This window comes from Hydra viridissima, unplaced genomic scaffold (genome assembly GCF_058129835.1).
Source record: "Hydra viridissima isolate aposymbiotic clone 2 unplaced genomic scaffold, HvirCarnegie_v1 scaffold_2, whole genome shotgun sequence".
Classification (NCBI taxonomy): domain Eukaryota; kingdom Metazoa; phylum Cnidaria; class Hydrozoa; order Anthoathecata; family Hydridae; genus Hydra; species Hydra viridissima.
Window position 1 is genome coordinate 533,937 of NW_028324301.1, and position 24,436 is coordinate 558,372.

General features: G+C 31.0%; 2 protein-coding genes and 1 pseudogene across 3 annotated transcripts; all 3 read left to right on the forward strand.

The window, feature by feature from the left end:
* The first annotated feature begins 3,305 nt into the window (after positions 1–3,305).
* LOC149891451 (uncharacterized) lies at positions 3,306–6,498 on the forward strand. Its single transcript, XM_090079856.1, has one exon. It carries the CDS (start codon positions 3,306–3,308, stop codon positions 6,399–6,401), a length of 3,096 nt encoding a protein of 1,031 aa, XP_089935982.1. The 3' UTR covers positions 6,402–6,498.
* Positions 6,499–15,094: 8,596 nt separating this feature from the next.
* Positions 15,095–18,218, forward strand: LOC145184958 (ABC-type oligopeptide transporter ABCB9 pseudogene; annotated as a pseudogene). The gene has a single exon (XR_016450079.1). The product of XR_016450079.1 is annotated as an ABC-type oligopeptide transporter ABCB9 pseudogene (transcript).
* A 1,434-nt stretch (positions 18,219–19,652) lies between these two features.
* Positions 19,653–23,890, forward strand: LOC145190885 (uncharacterized). Its single transcript, XM_080067793.2, has 2 exons — positions 19,653–19,865; positions 19,941–23,890. Exons 1-2 carry the CDS (start codon positions 19,704–19,706, stop codon positions 23,709–23,711), a joined length of 3,933 nt encoding a protein of 1,310 aa, XP_079923919.2. The 5' UTR covers positions 19,653–19,703; the 3' UTR covers positions 23,712–23,890.
* Positions 23,891–24,436: the final 546 nt, after the last annotated feature.

The following is a 24,436-nucleotide window of genomic DNA, read 5'->3' on the forward strand; positions in this document are numbered from 1 at the left end:
ATTAGAAGTTAAAAGCACTGATTTTTAGACTCGAATCGGTTGCCGTAATTATAGTAAGTTGACGTTTTTTGTTTTTTTTATTATTATGTAAATTGAAAGAGATGTTCCACCCTGAGTTTGGTTTTTATGCAAAGCCTGGCTTGGGGTGCCGATCTCGGGGTAGGTACACCCTCGAGCAATAATATTCACAGAATGGTGCTTCAGAAAAAGCAGGAAAAATTTTTTTTCTTGAAAGTATGTTTTATGATTTTTTTATTCTTTGGTTGAAAATATCTGTGAAAATAATTATTTTTAGTAATTAAACTTTTAACAGAATGTTGACCACGGTTGCTGAAGAAAATAAAATATATATACACGTTAGCATACATATTTTGTATACGCATATGCATACTAACATGTAATTTTAAGGTTAAATTGGATACTGTTGAAAATTAGGAAGAAAAATCACAAGTTGATTTTCTTCTTGGTTGATAATGATAAAGCTTCGACATGCTTTTTATTATCAACCAAGAAGAAAACCAACTAAATCAGAGAGCTTTGTATTGTAGTACCAGATATTTTTGTCACGTAACGGCCATATGATTGGTATTTGTAATTTGTTCTTGCCAATTTGTTTGAGATTTATAGTAGATTTTTTATGAGTTAAATTTCAGTCCTTTTGAATGAAATGAGATTAAATAGAATTTTTATTTAAACAAAACTTTTCCAAGTCTAAATCTAGATATTGATTTTAAAGTCAATAAAGCAAATGCAAAAGTATCTAACAATAAACTAAATACATTTATTAATGCGAGTGACATCTCCAAAAATGAATATGAAACATCTTTTACTGACAAAAAAACAAGTATGTGAAGTGTTGGCCTCCAAAGGTAAGAAACACAGGAAGGAAATCTATTACTAGTGAACGGATAAGAAACCTTTTGAGTGAATTTAGAGCTCTTAGCTTTCTTATTGAACGTTGATCTGCTTAAAAACAAATTTAAGGGCCAATAAATGACCTTATTATAAGTGTAAAAAGTGTTGAACACTAAAAAAATTTGTTTGCCACTACCGCCTAATATAACAAAAAGAGCACTCAAGCATAAAAGCTGCAATTAACATCATTTGCTACCTAAAAGAAAAAGGTACGGAACTTAAACTTGTTTGAGAAAATGTTAATGTTATTGAAATTCTAAACTTGAAACCAGAAAAAAAAAACGTTTTAAGCGTTTAAACCACAAAAGAAAAAAAAAGAATATAGAAATGAAACTTGGACAAAATCTGGCTTTCAACATGAAGTCATTTGTTCAAGTTTTTCACAGAAGCACAGAAGCCATTTGTTCAAATTTGCATGATGGTCATAATCACTGGGTATTTCAATGTTTAGATGTAAACCTGGTGAAGTTTTTCTGCTAGACAATCTGTTTCATGGTATGCCAGAGATGATACCACTTGGTATGCCAGAGATGATGGCACACAATGCTACATTGCAAGGAATTTAACAAAGTTTCTTCTTTTCCTCAAATGTTAGAAAATTGATGCTTTCAATGGGACGTTTTTGTTAAAATTTATTTCAGAAAAACTGGAAAATAATTCTGCAGAAGGAAAAATAGAAATCTAATGGAAAATCGAATCAAAGAGAAGGAAATGGTGCGGTATGATTGGTGTGAACAGTGGTTCAACAGAACGTGCAAATGCATAACGGATTTTTTCTTTTCTAAAAAAAACCGTAAATCACAACGATTGCTGTTGTCGTTGTGTACAAACAGCTTAATGGATATTTAATTAATTATTGTACTAAGTATATAAATAATCTTTAAAATAATCTTTAAAATAATGACATATTAAATATTATTGAACTGCCCTGCCCCTGGTAAAAGAACTGCCCAATCATGGTAAAAGAAAAAGAAGTCCAGTTTTGGGCAATTTTAAAAAAAAATTACTTTTTTAGCCAATTTCTGGTTCTTTCTGCCATACAGTTTTCTCGAACAATACTCAACATTTTTACAACGCTGAATAGGCCAATACAAAAGACGTACTTCCTTAAAGGAGGTGGCTTCTCAAAGTCATTTTAGGCTAAACATGGACTTACTTCCCTTTGGTATGCCAGGGGAGTAAATAATGTTATCATATTTAGAGATTCTAACAGAAGTTAAAAGAACAAACTGTGAAATTATCATCAGTACAAAAGAAGTCAAAGTTACAGCGCAATTTGTATTTCTGACTTCTGTTCTATATTGCTAATGAAGGATAAATTATTTATCGCTATTTTATATACAGCAATATCTAACAGATATCACTACATATCGTAATGTGACCAAACAAAGTCCAATGCCATAAAAAATTCCTAATGTAACAAATGATAAGTTTCGTATATTATAAAACAAATATTTGAGGAAAATAATATTATTATTTGATATTTAGTTAAATTTTTTTTTTTTTTTTTTGCGGCATCGTAAGAGCAAGACGTGTTTTTGAAAAAATTTTCAATATGGAAGTTACAATGAAAAATATTGAAAAACTAATAACCAACAAACTGGAAGAACAAAAAAAAGGTATTCTTAGTGAAACTATCAACCTTTTAAAAAACAGGAAAAGATATTTAGCGATATCATAAGTGCAAATCTAAAAATATTAACAGATCGGCTTGACAAACTTGAAAACGAATTTAATAAAAGCAAATCGAATGTTAAAATAATTGAAAAAGACATCAACGATATAAAGGAAAGCATCAACTTTCAGGAAGAAAATTTCTTAAAAAAATTATCGGAAACAAACAGTCTGATGGCTAGCGAAATTAACAATTTAAAAAAAAAAAATATTGACCTTGAAAATCGTTCACGCCGTAATAACCTAAGGATTGATGGCTTATCTGAGCTGCCCATGGAATCTTGGAATGACTGTACAAAGAAAGTTAAAGATCTATTTAGAAATAAACTGGAAATCTCTGAAGACGTAATAATTGAAAGAGCTCACCGCATTGGAAAAATAAATGAAGATAACTCTCCAAGAACTATAATAATTAAACTACTAGACTTCCAAAATAAAAATAAAATCTTAACGCTATCAAAAAAACTCAAAGGAACCGGAATATTCATTAATGAAGACTACGCGAACGAAACGATGGAAATAAGAAAAAAGCTATGGGAAGATGTTAAAAGATTCCGAAAGGAAGGTAAATTTGCTATAATCAAATATGATAAAATATTCGTCAGAGATTTTCGTAAATAACTTTAATTTTAAAAAAGTACTTAATCGAGATATGTGAAATAGTTCTGTACATTTTTTATTATGCTAGCACGTTTTGATTTATCGCACTTTACGCTATGACTGACGCAAACATAAACAAAACAATAGATTTTGAAACGCTGCGTTTCAATGCCTTCGAAACTGCTAATAATATTTTACTAAACGATTTTTACGACTCTGATGCGCAAATTTTTCACAGAAATAATTTTGATTCGAAATATTTTGAAACTGAAACTTTTAAAATTGAACTCGAAACTTTAAAAAATAGTTTTACTGCAATACACATAAATATAAGAAGTATAAATAAAAATTTTGATAAACTAAAACACTTTCTAATAGATTGCAATTACTCATTTAGTATGATTTGCATAACCGAAACGTGGTGTTCTGATGAATTACTTCAAACGAACACAAATTTTCAAATTCCAAATTATAAACTAATATCTTTTGAAAGAAAAACAAATAAAAGGGGAGGAGGGATCGCAACGTATATCCGAAATAATCAAGTGTTTAAAGTAAGACAAGACCTCTCTATCTCTGATACTGATAGTGAAGTCTTTACTATTGAGATAACGGGTAATAAATCAAAAAGTATTATAATTTCCACTTGCTATAGACCTCCAGAAGGTGATATAAATAAATTTACAAATTTTTTTAATGAAATCTTTCTCAAAATAAATGATAAGGGAAAAAATATTTTCTTTATAGGGGATTTAAATATTAACAGTTTAAACTACAAAGAAAACGCTGATACTAAACTCTTTTTTGATAATCTGTTTCAATTGTGTATCCTCCCAATCATCAACAAACCTACCCGAGTAACCCCAACCTCCGTTTCTGCTATAGACAATATATTAACAAATACATTTCTAGAAACCTCTTTAAAAGCAGGAATTATCAAAACCGATATATCAGATCATTTTCCTATTTATTTTTCATTATCTCAAGATCTAAAAACCTTTAACAATACCAAAACCAAAATTTATAAAAGAAAAATCAATCAAATCTCTATCAAAAATTTTAAAGACTCGCTATCTATAGTAAATTGGGATGGAGTATATCAAGAATGTAACCTTGGACACACAAACTCCGCATACAATTTGTTTATTAATATTTTTCTAGACCACTACAATAAACATTTCCCTGTTGAAGAGAAAGAAATAAAGTTAAAACATTTAAACTGCCCATGGATAACCAACGGGATTAGAAAATCATCAAAAACAAAACAAAAATTATATATCAAGTTTTTAAAAAACAGAAATGAAACTAACTTAACTACATACAAGGAATACAAAAATCTGTTTGAAAAAATTAGAAAGAGTTCTAAAAAAATATATTATTCAAAACAACTACAAAAAAGCAAAGGTGATATTAAAAAAACCTGGAACATATTGAAAGAAATAATAGGTAAAAACCATACAAAATCAAATGATTTACCTGATAAAATTATCGTTAATGAAACTGAATATATCGACAAAAATTCTATCGCTGAAAACTTTAATAGCTTTTTTGCAAACATAGGCCCTAACATGGCTTCAAATATTCAATGCCCTGATATCTCCTTCGAAACCTATATCACAAACCAACATCTCTGTTTAAATATTTTCTCTGGACTAAACCATGAAGAACTAGAAATTGCAAAAAACTCACTTAAGACGTATAAGGCTCCTGGGATAGACGACATTTGTAGCTATATAGTTGTAAATGTGTTTTCAGTGATAAAACAACCAATATATGAAATATTTAAATCTTCAATTATTACAGGATCTGTACCGAATAAATTAAAAATAGCTAAGGTAATACCAATATTAAAAACCGGAGATTCATTTACACTAAATAACTACAGACCAATCTCAGTTCTACCTGTATTTTCAAAACTTTTGGAGAGAGTAATATACAATAAACTGTATAAATATCTAACAAATAACAAAATCCTAAATGAAAAACAGTTTGGCTTCCAAAAGCAACATTCAACCGAACACGCAATTCTAGATCTTATTAATAATATAAATAACTCCTTTGAAAACAAAAAATACGTCCTTGGAGTCTTTGTTGATTTATCTAAGGCGTTTGACACAGTAGATCACGCTATTTTAATTAGGAAAATGGAAAAATATGGGATAAAAGGTGTTGCACTAAACTGGTTCAAAAACTTTTTACTAGACAGAAAACAATGCGTTATTGCTCATAAAAAAAAAGCTTCAAAATTACTCAAAATAAAATACGGTGTCCCCCAAGGTTCCATTCTTGCACCTCTCTTGTTTTTAATATACATAAACGATCTTCCTAAAGCCTCGAGTAAATTGGATGTCATAATGTTCGCAGACGACACTAATTTATTTTATGCATCCTCATCTATTACAGAACTTTATGAAACTACAAATACTGAACTTGAAAAAATAAACAGTTGGTTAAAATCTAACAAATTATCGCTAAACACAGAAAAAACCAAATACATTCTTTTTCATCCTAACTTTATAAAAATACCTTCCGATTTACCTTCGTTAAATATAGATAATAAAGAAATAGAGAGAACCCGAGCAACTAAATTTCTAGGGATACTTATTGATGAGAACATCTCTTGGAAATCACATATAGATATTTTAAATACTAAAATATCAAAAAACATTGGTATCCTTTACAAAGCAAGTTCTATACTGTCTCCTGATAATTTAAAGTTCTTATACTTCTCGTTCATACAAAGCTACTACATATACGCTAATGTTGCATGGGCGAGTACACATAGATCCAAACTAACCACACTATATCGAAAACAAAAACATGCTGCAAGAATAGTTTTTAATAAGGATAGACTCTCGCATGCTGAGCCACTATTAAAAAATTTGAAAGCATTAAATGTATATCAAATCAATATATTCCAAAATTTGTTATTTATGCTCAAATATAAACTTGGACTTGTTCCTTCTCACTTTTCAAAGAATTTTTTTCAAAATAGCAACAATAGATACCATACCAGAGGAACGGGAAACTTCAAAGTACCTTTCCAAAAAACTACTCTCTCGCGCTTTTCTATTTCGTACCGTGGTCCTTGTCTATATAACAAATTAGTATCCAAAAATACCCAACTGGAAAAATCGAATAACTTAAATACTCTGAAAACATTATTAAAAGATCTTATTTTAAACACTAACAACTTTATGAACTTTTATTAAGCCTAAAACATTCAAAACTATATATAAAACTAACTTTGTTCCGAAACCAATATCAACTCTAATAACTCTAAAAACTGTAAATAACTCAAAAACAAACAACAACAACAACAACAGTAATAAATTATATTATTTATCAACACTAATAAATAAATAAATTTTTATTTATCAACACTATATATTAAAAAACGACTTTATATTACCTATTTAGCAAATCGTGTACCTACTTATGTGTATTGTAATAAAATTAAAAAATTAAAAAAAAAAAAAGGAAAAAAAAAAAAAAAAAAAATAACAAAATTATTTTTTTGCATTTTTACTTTCATTCTGTCGAAACTGATGACATGATTTTTTAAATATAAATTTATTTTAAATTGAAGTATCCAAAAATATTAATAACGCAAAGCGGTTTCTTGATGACAAGACCATCGGTCTTCTGCAAGTTTCCCGCGTTCTTTGAAGTAATCTAACACTTTACAGTTTTATTTCATATAATATTTGTTATAACGTAATCTTGTGATTTTTAACTATACTTAAACTGTAAAGATTGTATTATATATTACGAGTTTATAAAGATCAAAGAACAAAAAAATATAAAAAAAAAAAAAAAAAAAAAAAAAAAAAAAATAACAAAATTATTTTCCCTAAATATTTATAATAGAATATGCAAAATTTATCATTTGTTACATTAGGACTAATTTACAGCATAGAGCTTTGTTAAGCCACACCACAATTTAAGGATTTGTTCTTATCACATTGCAATGCTGTAACTTTTTCTTTAATCAAAAATGGAGTAACTAATCACCTGGTCTCAACGGGTTTTTGTTTAGAAGATCTAAATCTTGGACTTAATGCAACCTCTTTCAGTGAACGCAACTCAAAATTATTGAAAACACTCAACGACATGCACCTTATAAAAGAAGAAACGCAACAAACTGTAATTTTTAACTTGACCTGTACACCCATTTTTAAATATTTCCAATTTTTTGCCGCTTTTAGAGTTTGTTACTCTTTTCATAATGATTAAGATTGTTACCGTATGGTCAGGTCTTATCTTGGCAACTGATTTATCGTATGTAAAAATAAACCATTCATCTGACGTTCATTCATCAAAATGAGTTTAAAGACAGCAGATTACGGACGTAATCGTCATTTGTCTTCTTTGACAAATGACGACTACGTCCGTAATCTGCTGTCTTTAAACTCATATAGTTTTAAAAGCTCTTTCTTCCAGTTGAAAGGCGTCGAAAGAATTTTTTTGCTGCCATTTGCTTCTTGTTTTGATTTCGGCTTCGTTGCCTTAAAAGTTTTAGCATACCTTTTATGCCATTGGCGGTCTCTATTTTCTGTGACTTTCATTTTAAAGCTGTATTGTTAGGAATTTTCATCTGCTGTTAATCGATATGTTCAATTTTGCGATGAACTTGTCACATTTAGAGCTGTATCTCCGCCTCAATATACGAAAGAGATGTTAAAATTGTTGTTGATTATTATACGGTAAGATTTATAGTTAATTCTTCGATGGGATATTGCTTATAAAATATAAAGAATATTTTGGTCATTTTTAGATTCTTAAGTAAATATAGTTAACATATTTTTCCTGTGGAGTAATGCGATCAACGACCACGATGAAATGATATGTGTTTCTTTATAAAGTTGACTCCATCATCCTCTAGATGAAGGGGTTTGCTTTTGTGCTTTTTTCTATTATTTACAAGAAAGATTTTTTTCTTGTCTTAAATCGAGTATTTTTTACTAAGTCAGCGATTGTATTGATAACATCAAAGTAAACTATGTTCGATTAGTCAAACAGTATCACGTTGTTATGTGTTGCATCTTCTATTAAAGTGCAAAAAGTGGACAGCAAAACAATCGTATTGTGAAGATCACATTGCAATGTGTTTAGAAATTTGTATAGAGTTTAGGAAATTGCATAACAAATTTATGTATTAAAATACATGTTCGTGTATTGTCATAATGTATTTTGAGGGTGGTCTTATATTGTGAGGAGGGAGAACTAAAATAAAAACGACGATCGATAGAAAAATATACACAAGATGATTCACCAACTCTTCACATTAATAAGTTATAAAGCGTTAGAAGAAAAGTTAAATACAACTGTGGAAAAACGTAAACACAAAGACACGTAAATGATAAAGCGATAATAAGGAAAGCTAAAAACATCGATCAGAAAAGACACATACAAGATGACTCGTCTACTATTCACATAAATAAATCATAAAGCAAAAAGAATTAAGTTAAAAACAACAACTGAGAAAAGGCGTAAACGTTGAGACTCGTAAACGATAAAGCGACAATTAGAAAAGTCAAAAACAACGATCAGAAAGACTTATACACGATGATTCACCGATCTATCACGTAAGTAGACGATAAAACGGAAAGAAGAAAAATTAAAAACAACTGAGAAAAGACGTAAACACGAAGACTCATCAACCTGCCATATAAATAAATGAAAAGATATCGCAACTGGAAAACAAGCAAAAACTATAAAAGCTCAAAACAAAGAAAGAATCGGACAGTTTTTTGTTAGGAGAAGAATTGAACATCATCTAAACTAAATAACAAAATAACAAACTAAACATTAAAATAAAATTAATTAAATAATAATAGAATCATAAGAAAAACGCCACCCTCACAATATATACTTTTTTGTCTTACCCTCAGTGTACGGGGGTCTATGCATATATTTATTTTGTGTATATAAGTTTGATGGGTGTTTCAGTAAATATGTTTGTGTACTCGTGTATGGTTGGTGTAATAATTTGTGCAGTGGTACACTCGATAACTTTTTTCGCCTTAAATTTAAAAGCAAATTTTAAATTTAAAAGTAAATTTTAAAATTAAAAGTAAATTTTAAAATTAAAAGTAAATTTTAAAAATAATTCCTTTATGCAAATAAACACAATAAACTACCCCCCTCTTAGCCGAAATATTTTCTTTAAAATGAGGTTACATAGCCAAATAGATGACAGTAAGTAAAAAGAAATAGAAAAACAGGAATTGGTTCAAAATACTTTCTTATCTGGACATTCAATTAAACAAGTTTTGTTGGTAGCAAAAAAAAAAATTGTTGCAAATGTTCTTTTGGCTATTAAAATTTCCTACACTAAAATGATGATGAATTGAAAAATGGAGCAAGATTTACTTCAGAGCTTTGGCAGGCATACCTGGTATTTAACTCCCCATTTAGAAGTGCTGGCTTTAAAGAATGATGATTCATCTATTACAACGAAGAAGATATATTTTGAACTTACATTTCACGGTCATCATGGGTCATGATAATGCCAACCTAGCTGACCCGAGAACGCCACTTATATGAGTGCGCTCACCAAGGTACCTTGTAATACAAATTTTGAAATCTTTTAATTTTATCCGCCGTAAATAATTTAATTTGAATGTTCAAATTGAGTGAAGTTTTGACTTTATAGTGCTCCAATAAAACACCTGTAGAATGAGAACTACTCTATATAATTTGATAAAAATTGGTGCAAATGTAGCCACACCAAACTCTGGATAAAATTTCAGTCGGATTAGTTAACTACTTAAGGATTTATAGCAATTTTAGTTTAAAATTTGTTAGTTTTTTGCTACTCATACATCAAAATGTTACCGATTACAGTGATATTCGGTCACTATTTTCAAAATAATGGTTGCATGAGTGTTCTACTATGTAGTACCAACAACTTTCATTATAATCGTTTTATTGCTACATGTGTCGTTTTCATTTTATTGACCAAAATATTGATTTGCTATTTAAAGCGTGGTTTGACTTGGTTTATGCATAGCGTGAAAATCTCAGTATTTCCTAAGGTATAAACTACTGCCAAAATGCCGAAATGATTGAAAAATGATTGAAAAGCTTTTCTAAGGATACCTACATAGAAAAAAAAAGTATGTTAATTTTTTTTAAAACAGAAAAACTGTGAGAAAAACAAATGTTTTTTTTTTTATTGACTTAGATAATTGACTTAAAAAATTTAGATAAGATAACCAAGATAACTAACCGCTAAAAAGTTCGGCGGGAAAATCAATCTTTACAGATTTGGGTTGTTTTGAAACAAAATTTGTAAACATTTTGTAAAAATAGTTGCAGACGCACAAAAAGAGAAAATCTCTATCAAAAGTTTTCTAAAAGTGCAATAATTTTTGAAGAGAGAAATGTTATGAAGGAGAGGATACCCCTTTGAAGAGCAGTAAAAATCGTTTTAGGACTGTTTCATCAAATAAGATCTCATCTAAACTGTCATTATGTGTGACAAGTATCTTTGATTTAAATAGTTATAAGTATGTTAATAATTGTAAGTATGTTAAGTGGATTGTTATCCAATATAAATTTAGGTAAAATTTTGTAAAAGGCAGAGTTTGATTTGGTGAAGTTGAATTTAATGAACTAAAACAATGCCAAATCAAACAAATATTCATGATGAAAATTGAAGTTTGTGTGCTTGCTATGTCTGAAAAAATGTTTCAGACAGCTTAATATTTTCCAAGCAGATTGAATAAATTAACTGTACAAGACCAAAATCAATATCAGTGATTTTCGGGTACCACAAGGACTCTGAGAGTTGTGCAGAGCTAATTTACGCAGGAAACAAGAGGGAGAAGTAGTTGCACTCCCCCTTTGTTTGATTTCAAGTCAATACAAGTGAGACCGGAAACTTGAGGCACGATGTGTTATTGCCTAAATCTGCCAAATTAGTCGTATAAAGCTGAAAGAAAAACATCCTCTTGAAGAGAAAACCACCATTAAGAAAGACCTAAAAGTGCGTTGAAGCACATGCCTCAGCCCTTTAGGAAAAGATTTGCCCCACCAATGCTAAAATCTTCAATCTTTAGCAGCAAAAAATGACAAAGCAGTCGAACATGTTGCATCTTGAGTAATTTCCAATAAAGAATTATCCCCGGAAGGAACTTTTCGACTAGCTGAAGCATGAAGCGGACCTCCACTTGCAACTACCCCCGTTAAATATTTATACTTAAATAATTTTTACTTACATATATTGAAAGAAAGTCATGACTGTTAAGAAATGAGACTATGTAGATTTCAGCAAGAAAATTTTTGGTAAGTTTCTAATCTCTTTAAAAACAAATAATTTAAAAGTTTTACCCAAATTTTCTGAACAAAGTTTATTATAAACTTAAAATACAGGTTTTGGCTTTAGATCAAAATATTGCCCAGCCACCATCAAGCGCTCCAAAATTTACCACTCGAGCTCTTGTGAATGTCAAATTAAAAACGAGCCTGTCAAACAACGGATTAAAAAAACTGGTCAGGTCTATAAACCAAGCGGCAAGATGGTAGAGCCAAATTTTTACATGAATTTCTTAGGAGCAAGTCAACACTTAAGTGATTTCTTCACCTGCAGTGGTTTAAAAATCACCGACAGAAAAGGTTTGTTGCTCACTGCAACAATTTATTAAGCCTTGTGAATCATGTTATTTAATCTGGTGACTATTTTGTTAAACTCGGAACTAATGGTGGTAAAGATTTTTTCAAGCTTTGTCTATGGATTGTCGATACTACGTTAGAATTGAAACTAGCTCACCGCTACAAAAACAGCCTCTTACTAAAAGGGCTGGCAAAGACTCACTCCAATAATGAAAAAACCTGGTCACTTATTAATGCAAATGAATTTAAACTAATTTTGGCTTGTGATATGAAAGTTGTAAATATAATTTGTGGTCTTCAAATCCATTAAAGTATGCACCCTTGTACATGGTGTCACGTCAAATCCAAGTGTCTCTCCAAATCTGGAAACTTGCGAACACTAGGCTCCATCAAATCTAGTCTCAATTCTTTTCAGCAATCTGGCGGGGTTGTTGCTAATGCAAAGCTGTTCGGCAATAACATTCGAAAGCCAATCATCAGCGGGCCAACTATGTTCTGGTTTTGGAAATCGTCCCACCGATTAAATTGTATCTCTTCTCAGGAGTTGTCAATCATCTTTTCAAGATCTTTAAAACTGCTTGGATAGAAGCTGTTAAATGGCCAGCTGCCCATATCATATCATGGGGGCCAAATTGACGGAAACAAATGCAGAGAGCTTCTTAAACCAGTTTACGAACATTATAGTGCAACCATATTAGAAACGAGACAAGTTGTATCAAGAATTAGGAAATCAAGTGTGGCAATTGAGAAACTTATTAACAAGTGTGGGAAGTCTGTGGTAACTGACTGCACCTCAAGAAGGAACAGTACTTATCAGATGATTGACCGGCTGTTGAAAATAAAGACATCGGTGAATGAAGTTCTTACAGAAATCGGTACATATTTTTTTATTATTTATGTTATTACTGTATATAAATTATTTTTGGAATTTTGTTAAATCTACAAAATTGCGTCTTACCTTATTTAAACTAAAAAAACGAAAATGGTAATAAATTGTAAGAAATTCATTAGTCATTATCATTAAAAAACAAGACAGGCTATATAGTCTTTAAATTAGGTTTACTAATAACACGGAAATACTTTATCCTCTTCCGTCTGCTGCATGTTTGTTAGATCCAACCGTTGCTGTTTTTATCCTCACACCGGAAATGGGCACCTTGCTCCATACAGTAAAGATGTTTATAATAAAAGTTTGTGGAGTAGAACAAGAATTAAAAGCTGCTGCTGAGTCAAATGGATCTGAATGTGAATTTGCTGCCATAAATCGCTTTAAGTTCTTGTCAAATAAAATCTTTACAAAAGAAGGAAAAATTTATAACCAAGAGAATCTCACTGTTGCAAGTCAGCTGTCAAGGTATTTGGTAGACATAAGCGGTGATGAAGCGCTGCCAAGTAACGGCTTGCTCTTTTGGAAACAAAACAAAAGCAAGTATAGCAAGATTGCAATTTTGGCTGAAGATTTACTGTTCGCCCCAGCATTTTAGGCGTTTGTAGAAAGGATATTTTCACTTTGTGGAATTTTAATTTTTGGTCGCCGCAATCGAATGAAAAAAATCATTAGAGATGAGAATTTTTACGAAGCTGAACAAAAACTTGTAATTATAATTCAACCAGATATTTTCTTTCAATTTTGAAATCTTATTATAACTCAATTGAATGATTGAATGACTATTTTATGACTATTTGTATGCTTATTTAGATGTTTTATTGGCAAAATTTTCACAGGGGAAGCTGGAATATAAAAATATCTTTACAAAATTTATTTTTTTTTTAATTTTTATTTCTAACATTATTGAAAAAATTTATTTTTTTCAAAAAAATTTTTTTAGGGGATTTTGTTACCAAGAACAAAGGTGGGGTGTTGTTTTGACTTCATATTCGAACTACTAACTGCTACTAGCTCATAGAAATATTAAATAATTTTTATAAATTTTTACTCACTAATACGTTAATAATCTTTTTTATAGTTTTTTTTTAAGGCTCTGGAAGGAGCCATAAGATTTTTTTTTTTTTAAATGAATGCAACTAGTACACTTTAATTTTTTCAAAAAAATGTGCCGTTAGGACTACTAATTGCTGTAAAATTTGATAGAAGTAAAATATGAACTGATTCAGCAACTGAAAAAAGAACTAAAATGATTAAAATCATAAGAACAGAACTGAAATTAATTTCATCAGAACTGATTCAAAAGAAGTAAAACTAAAATTAGAAATTAAATCAATGCTTCAAGAACTAAGTAAAATTAAAATTATATTTAGAACTTAAATATCACTGTTATCAACATTGGTCAAGGTATAAACAAAGCAATAATCATCCAGAATACAAAGAGATTGTTGTTCTGCATTATATATCTGAACAGTAAGCATCTTTAAAGAACTGTCAGCATAATTTGAGTTATTAGAGATAAAGAGCAGAAAATCACAGCCTACGGTTTGTAATGAACATTTTAACCAACTTAATCCATTAAATGCTGTTAATTTAAAAATTATGAATTTTGATATAACATTTAAAAACAGTATTGTGGAGTATTTGTACTAAAAGAGTATATTGAGCTATTAATTAATAAACTTTTTGAGGAGAAAATCAAAAACATGTCTTAAATTGTAATCAGATGCTATTAATAGTACTATAATGTAAAAAATAGGGTTTAAATAGTTATTTTTCACTTAATTTTGAAAGTAAATCTATTTAAGAAGGTTTTAAGAGTCGATATACATTTGTTAACATAGACGTATTTTTTTGTTTTACCAACTGGTAGTCCTTTGACCAGGTTAAGCACTTTTTTTTTTTATCACCCCATATTTGTGGCGTTCTTGGGTTAGCTAGGTTGGCATTATCATGATCCATAATAACCCTATATTTGAGTATGATGTTTGAGCGTTCAAAACCAGAAGCTGTCTTTATTTCTGAATGCGTAGAATTAGCCGAACTAGTTAAAAAGAATATTTATTTGATTTTCAAAGATTTTAGAGTTAGAGTACGGAGAGGGGGGGGGGGAGGAGGAAAGACTGGGAGCTCCATACTTAACTGATTTTTGGGGGAGGGTGTCCATTGTGGCCTTTGTTCTTTTTCTATGAAAAGTTGTTAGCTTTACTTCTAATCATTTCAGAAAACTAAAATTAATAATTTTCAGACCTATAGACCATAGAGAATGAGATTAGCTTTTGAGCCTAACTTTTTTTTAAAGTTGATATTCTGGACACCCTATTACGCACCCTGGTTCGCGGACTACTGTCTTTATCACGGACCGTCCCTGATATTTTTGTTTACCGTAAGATACTTCTATTGCGCAATTCTTTAGCCACTCAAAGCTAAACCGGTGTGATTTCATCAATAAAACGCATTAGGTTTTCTCAATGTTGAATATGTGTATTCCCCCATTCAAATAGTTGTATATAGGAGATGTTAAAGCTAAAATCAATTTACATATACTTCTAAAACAAAATGATAATAATGAAGTTAGTTGGAATTTTATTTGTTCTTCTTTACATTGCTGCCGATCTAACTGCAAATATAGTGTTTTTCTCTGCTTCTCCAAATGATATTTATATCAATATTTTCAAATTTTCAATAAGTGATTCACCTTTTGATCTGGTCTTGCTATCAGGACTGCGTTTTTGTATATCACTTGGTGCTTGCATTGGACTTTGCTTTAACTCTGCTTTGGGTATTCAACGAATTAAGAAATGGACAATATATATATTGTATTACTCTTGTTTTACAGCAGTTTATGCTGTCGTGAAGATAATGTATTTTATAGAAGACAATAATCCAAAAAATCGAAGAATGTGGGTAATTATTGGCATAACTTTAACATCTATTTTTATGACTTATGTAAACTGGACTTTGTTGGGAATGAAGTTTAAAAAGAAAACTCCTATGTCTTTAAATATTGAAACACAGTTTTCAGCTTCTTTTTTCTCTACAAATTCTGAGGAAGAAGATGATACAGAACATAAGCAGGATAATTTAAATAGTCTTGATAAAGCAGCTACTGTAAAGTATTCTACTTCAAAGACAATCCTAAAACTAATAAAACTTGCAAAATATGATATTTTTTACATATGTGTGGCATTTCTCTTTTTAGTACTTTGCTCAGTTGGTCAAGTATTTCTACCTTTTTACACTGGTCAAGTGCTAAATTATATTATTATTGAGAAATCCATAAAAAAATTTCAAGACTCAATTTTGCACTTGTCATTAATCACACTTGCAACAGGATTTGCTGCTGGAATCAGAGCAGGTGTTTTTACATTTGTATTTAGTCGTTACATCTTAAGACTCCAAAATTTATTATTCTCAGCTATAATAAAAATGGAGATTGGATTTTTCGATGCAAGGAAAACTGGTGAAATAACTTCCAGATTAACTTCTGATTGTACAAAAATTGGAGATTGTGTTGCACTCAATGTAAATATTTTTTCAAGAAATGTTGTTAAAATTATAGGCATTTTGTTTTTTATGTTTAAATTATCATGGAAACTAAGTTTACTGACTCTTGTAAGTCTACCTGTTGTAGCAGTTTTATCTGAAATATTTGGGGACCGTTATCGCAAGCTTTCAGAAAGAGTTCAGAATTCTTTGGCATATGCAAATGAATGTGCACAGGAAGTTATTTCTTCAATAAGGACAGTTCGCAGTTTTGCAGCAGAACACCAGGAATTGAATCGGTATACCAATTGCTTGCAAAGCACATATAAATTAAGGAAAGAAGAAAGTTTTGTACAGACTTTTTATCGTTGGTCAATAGAGATAGCAGATATGGCAACTTCCCTGCTTATATTATTCTTTGGTGGACATTTAGTCATGAAAAATGATTTGATGGGAGGCCATTTGGTTTCATTTATATTATATAGCATTGAGTTAGGAAGTGCTTTTGATGAGATAGGTGATGTTTACACAGGACTAATGGAAGCTGTTGGTGCTGCTCGCAATGTTTTTGTTTACATTGATCGGAAACCAGGCATAATATCAGGAAGTTTTAAACCAGGTTCACGCATAACAGGTGATATTAACTTTAAAAATGTTTCTTTTTCATATCCATCCAGGCCTGATGTTTGTGTACTAAAAAATGTAACCTTTCATGCAAAACCTGGAGAAGTTTTTGCTCTGGTAGGAGCAAGTGGAGGAGGAAAAAGTTCTATAGTAAATCTGCTAGAACATTTTTATGAACCATGTGCTGGTGAGATTTTTTTAGACGGTCATAAGATCAGTAGCTATGATCATGAATTTCTTCATTGCAAAATGAGCTTAGTTCAACAGGAGCCTGTATTATTTGCTCGATCTATATCAGAAAACATTTCATACGGTTTACCTTATGATACTGATGCAAAGGAAATTGCAAAAGCTGCTATTATGGCGAATGCAGACTCCTTTATATGTGAGATGCCTAAAAAGTATGAAACACAAACAGGAGAAAAAGGAATACAGTTGTCTGGAGGTCAAAAGCAGCGCATAGCTATAGCACGAGCATTAATTCGAAATCCAACTGTGTTAATTTTAGATGAAGCTACCAGTGCCCTTGATACAGAATCTGAATATTTAGTTCAACAAGCTATTAACAAAAATTTGAATGGGAGAACTGTTATTATAATTGCTCACCGGTTAAGCACAGTGGAAAAAGCAGACAATATACTTGTCCTTGATAAAGGTACAGTGGTTGAAGAAGGGACACATGCACAACTTTTAAAATGTGATGGAGTTTATGCAGGGCTTATAAAAAGACAAATCTTTGAGTAGCCGGAGAGTTACAGTCGTTAGAACTGACAGTCTGAGAGTCATTTAGAACGATTCATTTTGTTGATTTCTTTTTACTTCAAACTTTAATATGTTCATAGTAAAATGGAATAAAAAAAGATCAATTTTTCAGTGTGATTTCAGTCAAATTTGTATATAGAATTTTAATATAAACTAATACTTTATTTTAGCATTTCATATATAATAGGATAAGCGCAGTAATGTGAAAATTTGAATTTAAGGTAGATGAATTGAGATAATTTTTTTGTTTTAGTTAAATAAAACAAAAAACCACTGCGTCATCACCACTGCGTCATCACCACTGCGTCATCACCACTGCGCTTGTTTCAAGACGGAGATTATAGTTTGTTTCATAAAAAGTTTACGAGAAAATATTAATTTATAAAAGATTGAGTAAAATAGATTGAGTAATTTTATGAAATTGAATAATTATAGCTGACTACTTAAAGATTTAGTAATATCTAAATATAAGTATAAAATTTTTTAGAAGCATTTTACGAGATGTAAAAAATATATGTGAAAATATAATAATATGTGAAAATTACATTATTTTTTGATATTGTAGCATTTAGTTATTTTGTATGTTTTTTCGAGAAACAAAACTTTTGTGAAATTTAAAAAGTTTGCACCTAAAATTTTGATTTAAATAAAAGTTGTTCTTTTTAAAACAGGATTCCTTTTGAAAATCTCTACCCTAAACCTAACTCAAAATATTTATTAAGTTGAGAGGGGGGGGGGGGGGGTAAGGGTAAGCTACTGCTGAAGTGAGTTTCGATGAGAGTCATCCTAGAATTTGTCCTTCTACCGTAAAGTTACAAGTTGAAGCTAACAAAAAGCGAGAAATAATTTATTACTCTTTATGGATTCTTGCTCAAACAAAAGTGAGCGTTGACATTCAAAATCGTGGCGGCCAAACATGGGATTGTTTCGTAAATTAGGCAGCGTGGCATTGCAAAGATTTGTTACTTTTTACAACCAAGTAGTGAATTTTTATTTACCAAGTTGTGTTAAGTTAGGTTTGGAAATAAGTAATGTTTTCAAGAAAGTAACGTCTGCTGTAGGATGAAAATAGGGCTAATAATCCAAACCCTCAACTAGATCCTTAAAGTTTAAACCTCAGCCTAAGTCAAAATCTTAGGTACATCTTGTTTCTCTTGATGATATTAAGATTGACGTTTCTTTGTATTTTTTTGCTTTTCTTCAACTGCCGCTTATAAGGTTCATGCTAAATGCTGTGTGATAAAGTTCATTCCTCTTTCAATCTCTTTTGAAAATTAAAAAAGGAAAAGGGAGGAGTATTCTTTCGGAGAATTTATGCTTCCTATCTAAGAGTAAATACCTCGGTGAGAATATCTGAGGGGGTAACACCTTAACCAACTATTTTCTTAACAAATTATAAAGAGATAGCTCTTTAATTTGTGGTTTTATTCATTTATTTATTTTTTGAACTGAAGCTGTAAATCTTTTTCATTCTTTTGATTCTGCGGCTACTGTTCCTCCTTTCGTATTTATTTTAGTTAAACAAAAACGTTATGTCAATACAACACACATAAACACTCAAAAACACTCAATGGTGCATCGGGGGCCACTCCCAAAAAAAAAGCAAAAGAAAAGTAAGTTTTTCAAAAGTCTCAATTAAAACCTGATAAAACTTGTTTTTAAAAAACAATTAAAAGCATTTTCGTTTTTTCTCCCGGACCTTCTACCATATCTATTCCTCCCTCATTTCTCTCAGGATAATATATATCATGGGTGCTTTACTGAACATAAACACAGGTAAATCTCTTTTCACCACGGCTGTTGAATTTATTTTAACGAATAATTCAATCGGCACAAACTAAAGAGTGAAATATCAATCACAAAGCTTCAAGAGAGAATTTGAGAAATGAATTTTTCTTCTTCTTTTGAGTGTTCACTTGTTGTTGTCGTTTTTTATCGTGTAGCTATTGTTATGAAATAATTTGCGCAATTCATTATTCATTTTTATTTTAACGATTTCTTTGGCTTTTGTTCCATTTATCCACACGAGAAATCAATTATTTAAAATTATTTAAAATTACTCATATTAAAGACCAGTTACAAAGACATTTCTGCTTCTCTTTTAAACACAAAAAATGTTTTTCGAAATTTTGCAGTTATGTTGTTGAAGTTGGTAGATATTCAATATGGAGTAATATTATTAATCTTTCATCTTTTGAGTAAATTTTCAACACTTGAGATAACTGGTTATGTAGGCAATCTGATTAAGTACAACTTAACGATGCATTCACAGGATTGGTGCAATGAGACAAAAATTGAGGTAGGTTAAGTTTTCACAGAGCACATCATTTTCTTTTGCTTTGTCTTCGTACTTCTTTTCACACTCGTCTTTCAGCTTAGAAGCGTATACGAAATCGAGCACCAAGACTGGTTTTTGTTTGACGGTACACAGATAACGATTCTTGCGCAAGAACCTCAACATCATGATTTCTTAGCCGTTTATGCTGGGAATCTACATTATTACACAAAGATTTGCCAAACCATCGAAGTAAAAGTTGTAATTCGAAATTTCATGTCAAGTCTTCAAAGGACGCTCAAGGAGTTTACAGAAGTAAATAAAAATACAATATTTTCAGAATGTGAAAAGTTAGACCGAGTAGTTATTCAGACATATGAGTTTGCCTCGAACAGAACTTTATCGATATCATCTTTACTAAAGCAGTCTCGTCTGTTAGTTAGATATTTCTTTTTTGATGAAGGCCTTCTTCAAATTGTTCGCAGAAATAATTCTTTTGCGTATTTTAATCAAATTAACTCTCTGAATATAATTGAATCCAAAACTTTCAGCCCAATTAGCGACGGTTATCTGTTTTCTTGGCCGATTGGATGTCATCGTAGCAATGGTAATTCTCGAATTTACCGTAGGAGTATTAATGTACAAGATATAAATCAAATATCAGAGCTTTCTTTGGCTGCGTGTTACATAACAAGAGGGTATTTAAAGGAAAAGATGGAGCTTTTTTTTGGCACAATAAGTGCACTGGTTGGAACACCACTCGAAAATATAATTGCAACAAGTTTTGAGTCGATACAGAACTCCCCATCGACACTTTTTTCGGAAATAAAATTTTCTCAAGAATCATCAGAGGTTTCTTTTACATCTCAGTCAAAGAGCTCAACTTTGTTTTTTGATTCAAATAGTACAATTGATAATCCAAAAATATTTAACAATACTTTTATTGAAAGTTCAGCAAACATTTTCACACAATCCATCCAAGAATTTGATCCTGACACCAAGTTCGTGTCGAGTTTTAGTAGCGCTAGTTTATATAAAACAATGATTGAATCGAGCACCAGAACGAACGAATCTTCAATTTTCACATTTTATGGGTCATCTTCACTTGCTGCTGTGATTTCCGTTTTTCAAAATAGTTTTAGATTTGAAAATTTGACCTCTTCTTTTTCTACGGTAGCCGATTCATCTAATACCACCCCGTATTTGACGAGTTTTTTAGCTGTTAGCAACTTGACCAACCATTTTAAGTCTGCATCATTCACGTTTTATCAAACAAATTTTCCATTCTTCTTGAACTTAAGTATTAAATCATCGATATCCTCATCCTTTCACAAATCCACTGAATTTGATGAGAAAATCAAAGAATCATCCTACAATGAGATAGAAAATACCATAACAGCTATAAAACATAGTTTGTTACCAAGCCACAAAAGTGATTACTTTAATACTCTTGTCTTACCCTCGTTTTCTTTATCGCCAAATTCAATAATAATGGTTTCTTTGCTACCAACCGTTTCCTTGCAAGCAACATATTTTGCCAGAGATTTAGTAGCAGAAACTCCATCTTTAGTGATGGTTTCTACTTCAATTGCAGTTAATAAAAGTGTATTTTTACCGAGCAACGAAAGCGAGGATTTTAATACTTTTATCCTACCCACTTTTTCTTTATCATCAAATGCAGTAATGGTTTCTTTGCAACCAACTGTTTCCTTCCAAACAAGCTATTTCTCCAGAGATGCAGCAGCAGAAACTCCATCCTTATTAACGGCTTCTTCTTCAATTGCAGTTTATAAAAGTGAATTTTTATCTTCAACTGAAGTAACGTATTTGAACACAAAACGTGAAAAAACGACCTATTCAATTTTACAGACTGTCGATGTGTCACCGAGCATTACCTCTTCTTTTTATAAAAATTTTTTTACTAAGTCCATACTAAATTTATCTAACATTATCAAAAACGACGAAGCATCACCATCAACTTTTAATATCCAATCAGTTTTCTCAAATAGCTATTTAACACTAACAACTTTTATTTCAAGCATTTTTACGAGAGTTCAAGAAACAACTGCTACTGTCGTGGATGGCTCTTTTTCGACGCAAAGTTTGTTAAATTTTTCAGTACTTTATTTTAGAACTTTAATTGAAAGCAAAATGATACTGACGTCAAGTTCTGCTTTAGAAAATTCGCATTCTTTACGATACAATTTCTTTTCTACTAAAAGTGATGTTTCGACTACAAATTTAATGACTGCTCCAACAACAGTCGATTTCAAATGCGATGAAAATACAGGAAGCATTTTGGATATTGCTCCAGTCTCAAACTGTCTATCAATTTCTTCAAGCAGCGTCGGTGCTTTTTCCGATAAATTAGACATAGTTATGTTTTCTACCGTTAGTAGTTTGTTACATTCAGAGTTTTTTTCGGCAACAAAATCTTTTGAAAACAATTTTACCGCAAGTTTTTTGCCGTCTTTCCTATCAGCAAATAGTTGTACTTCATGTACTGTTCAAAACAAAATGTCAATCATTTGGCCTTTTTCTAAAAGTGTAGCTAGTTTAATTCAAAGTGTTTTTCAAACTGAAATCTTGTCATTACCGAGTTCATCAGATAGTTTTTTGTTACGGTTAAAAACAAAGTTGTTGCCGTCGGTTGTTTTAGAGCCAGCAGAAACGACAATAGGTTTTTTTATAAATAATGAAGCTATAATGTCGTCTTCATACTCTGCAAATTCAACAGTGTTGACAAGCAACATCTGCACAACACAATCCCTTATAAAAAGTCCCCCACAACTAGTTAAACCAATTGGATATTTGTTTCCAAAAACAGGACGTTACTTTGCGTTTAAAATACCAGCTGAGATGTTCAATGATTTGGAAGACGGAAACGTACGTAACTTAAGTTTAAAATGCACAACCAGTTTTGGAGATGATGATCTTGATCATCATCCTTGGTTATCATTTAACGCCACTTTACAGTTACTTGAAGGGATTCCATTAGCCAATGACTTTCATACGCAGGAGGTCGGAGGTTTATCTTTACGGTTGACCGCATATGATTCTCAAAATAATTTTGCATTTGATTCTTTCAAAGTTTTGATTACAGATGGTGCAGTGAGAACGGCTTTTGTTATAACTCTTAAGCTATCATTGGATTATTCGGTGTTTATTTCTAGAAAAGAACAACGTATCAAACTTGTTCGTAGAATTTCTGATTACTTTGGAGACTCTGAATCTTTTGTTTATCTATCATCATTAAAAAATGGCTCAACTGTTATTGAATGGACTAACACAAGTCTTTCAGAAAATATATGTGGCAGCGAAACTCCATCAAGAATACTTGACAAAATTCGTGTACAAAATGCGAATGACTTACTTCCTTCTTTCTCTTACTTTTTACTACCTGATTTCCCAATTTTAGCCGTCTCTGATAATCTTCAAATATTGTGTACGACTATTGCGTCTCAACAGAAACAAGACAATATTCTATGGTATCTCATACCAATAATTTTACTGTCTTCACTTGTGATAATTCTTATGCTGGTGTTGATTGTGCTGTGTAAAAAAAGAGCTCGAAGAAAAAGATATATTAAAAGGGGAAGGGAATACTTTGAACAACACCCTCCGTTATTTTCAGAGAAACTTGATTTGAAATACAGTGCTTCCGATACTGATCCATCTATACCAGTTGTTCCAGATATGCAGACATCTTTTGTTGGTCCATACATATCGAACAGTGAAAGAGATCCGGACGAAGTTGAAGATAGCTTAAGCTCAATAAGTGACGATTCTTTTATGAGTATTGTAGTACCTCCATTTCCCCCTCCGGCTTACTTGAAGCCTCTCCCATTTATAAAAGCTGATAACATATAGAACTATATTTTTAAAATTACTTTTATTGGATTTTTGCACTTAAAATAACCATTTTAAACAGTTTTGTAAGAATCTTGCAGCTTTTTTTACAAAAAGTGGCAAGAAGCTTGAGTTTGAAACTAAAAGTTTGCAACCAAACATTCGTTTAGATAAAAAAAAAAGTTGTTTTTTAAACAAAAGTTGTTTTCAAATTTAACAATACCGATGAGCTAAAGTTTTATATACCATTGGCAGTTACCAAAAAAATTGGCGGCTTTTGATGGTAAATATGAGAAAACTTAGTAGCTCACCACCTAGTTAGCGAAATAATTACTTGATTGACCACGTTTCAGCAGTAGATTCAGGTTGTATTGTGGGGCTGTAGGTGATGGGGCTGTAAGGTTAATATATTTGGGTGGAAAATATAAAAAATATATTCTACAATATGTTGCTTTTACAATGTGTTGCCATAAGTATTTATTGATATAAATCATCAAACAATGTAAACAATTTTTTTCTTAAACTCTTTATTCTATCGCCTGTTTCCCAAAATTTTAAAATCTTATATGTATTTTTTACTTTTTAATTATTTTTGCGAAAAAAAAAAAAAAGACCGGTTAAAAAACGGACGGTGGTGTGAGCTTCCACACGCCCGTTATAATTTGCCGTAAACTTCCCAGGAAGAAAAGTATACCTTAATTCTATCGACGGGTTTGTCCATAAAACTAGAAACCAAGCTTTGCTTA

Bases quoted from the DNA above. Each gene is read 5' to 3' on its own strand.
- LOC149891451 (XM_090079856.1), top strand. From the start codon at position 3,306: ATGACTGACGCAAACATAAACAAAACAATAGATTTTGAAACGCTGCGT.
- LOC145190885 (XM_080067793.2), top strand. From the start codon at position 19,704: ATGTTGTTGAAGTTGGTAGATATTCAATATGGAGTAATATTATTAATC. The intron at 19,866-19,940 runs GTAGGTTAAGTT...CTCGTCTTTCAG, and splicing joins GCAATGAGACAAAAATTGAG to CTTAGAAGCGTATACGAAAT.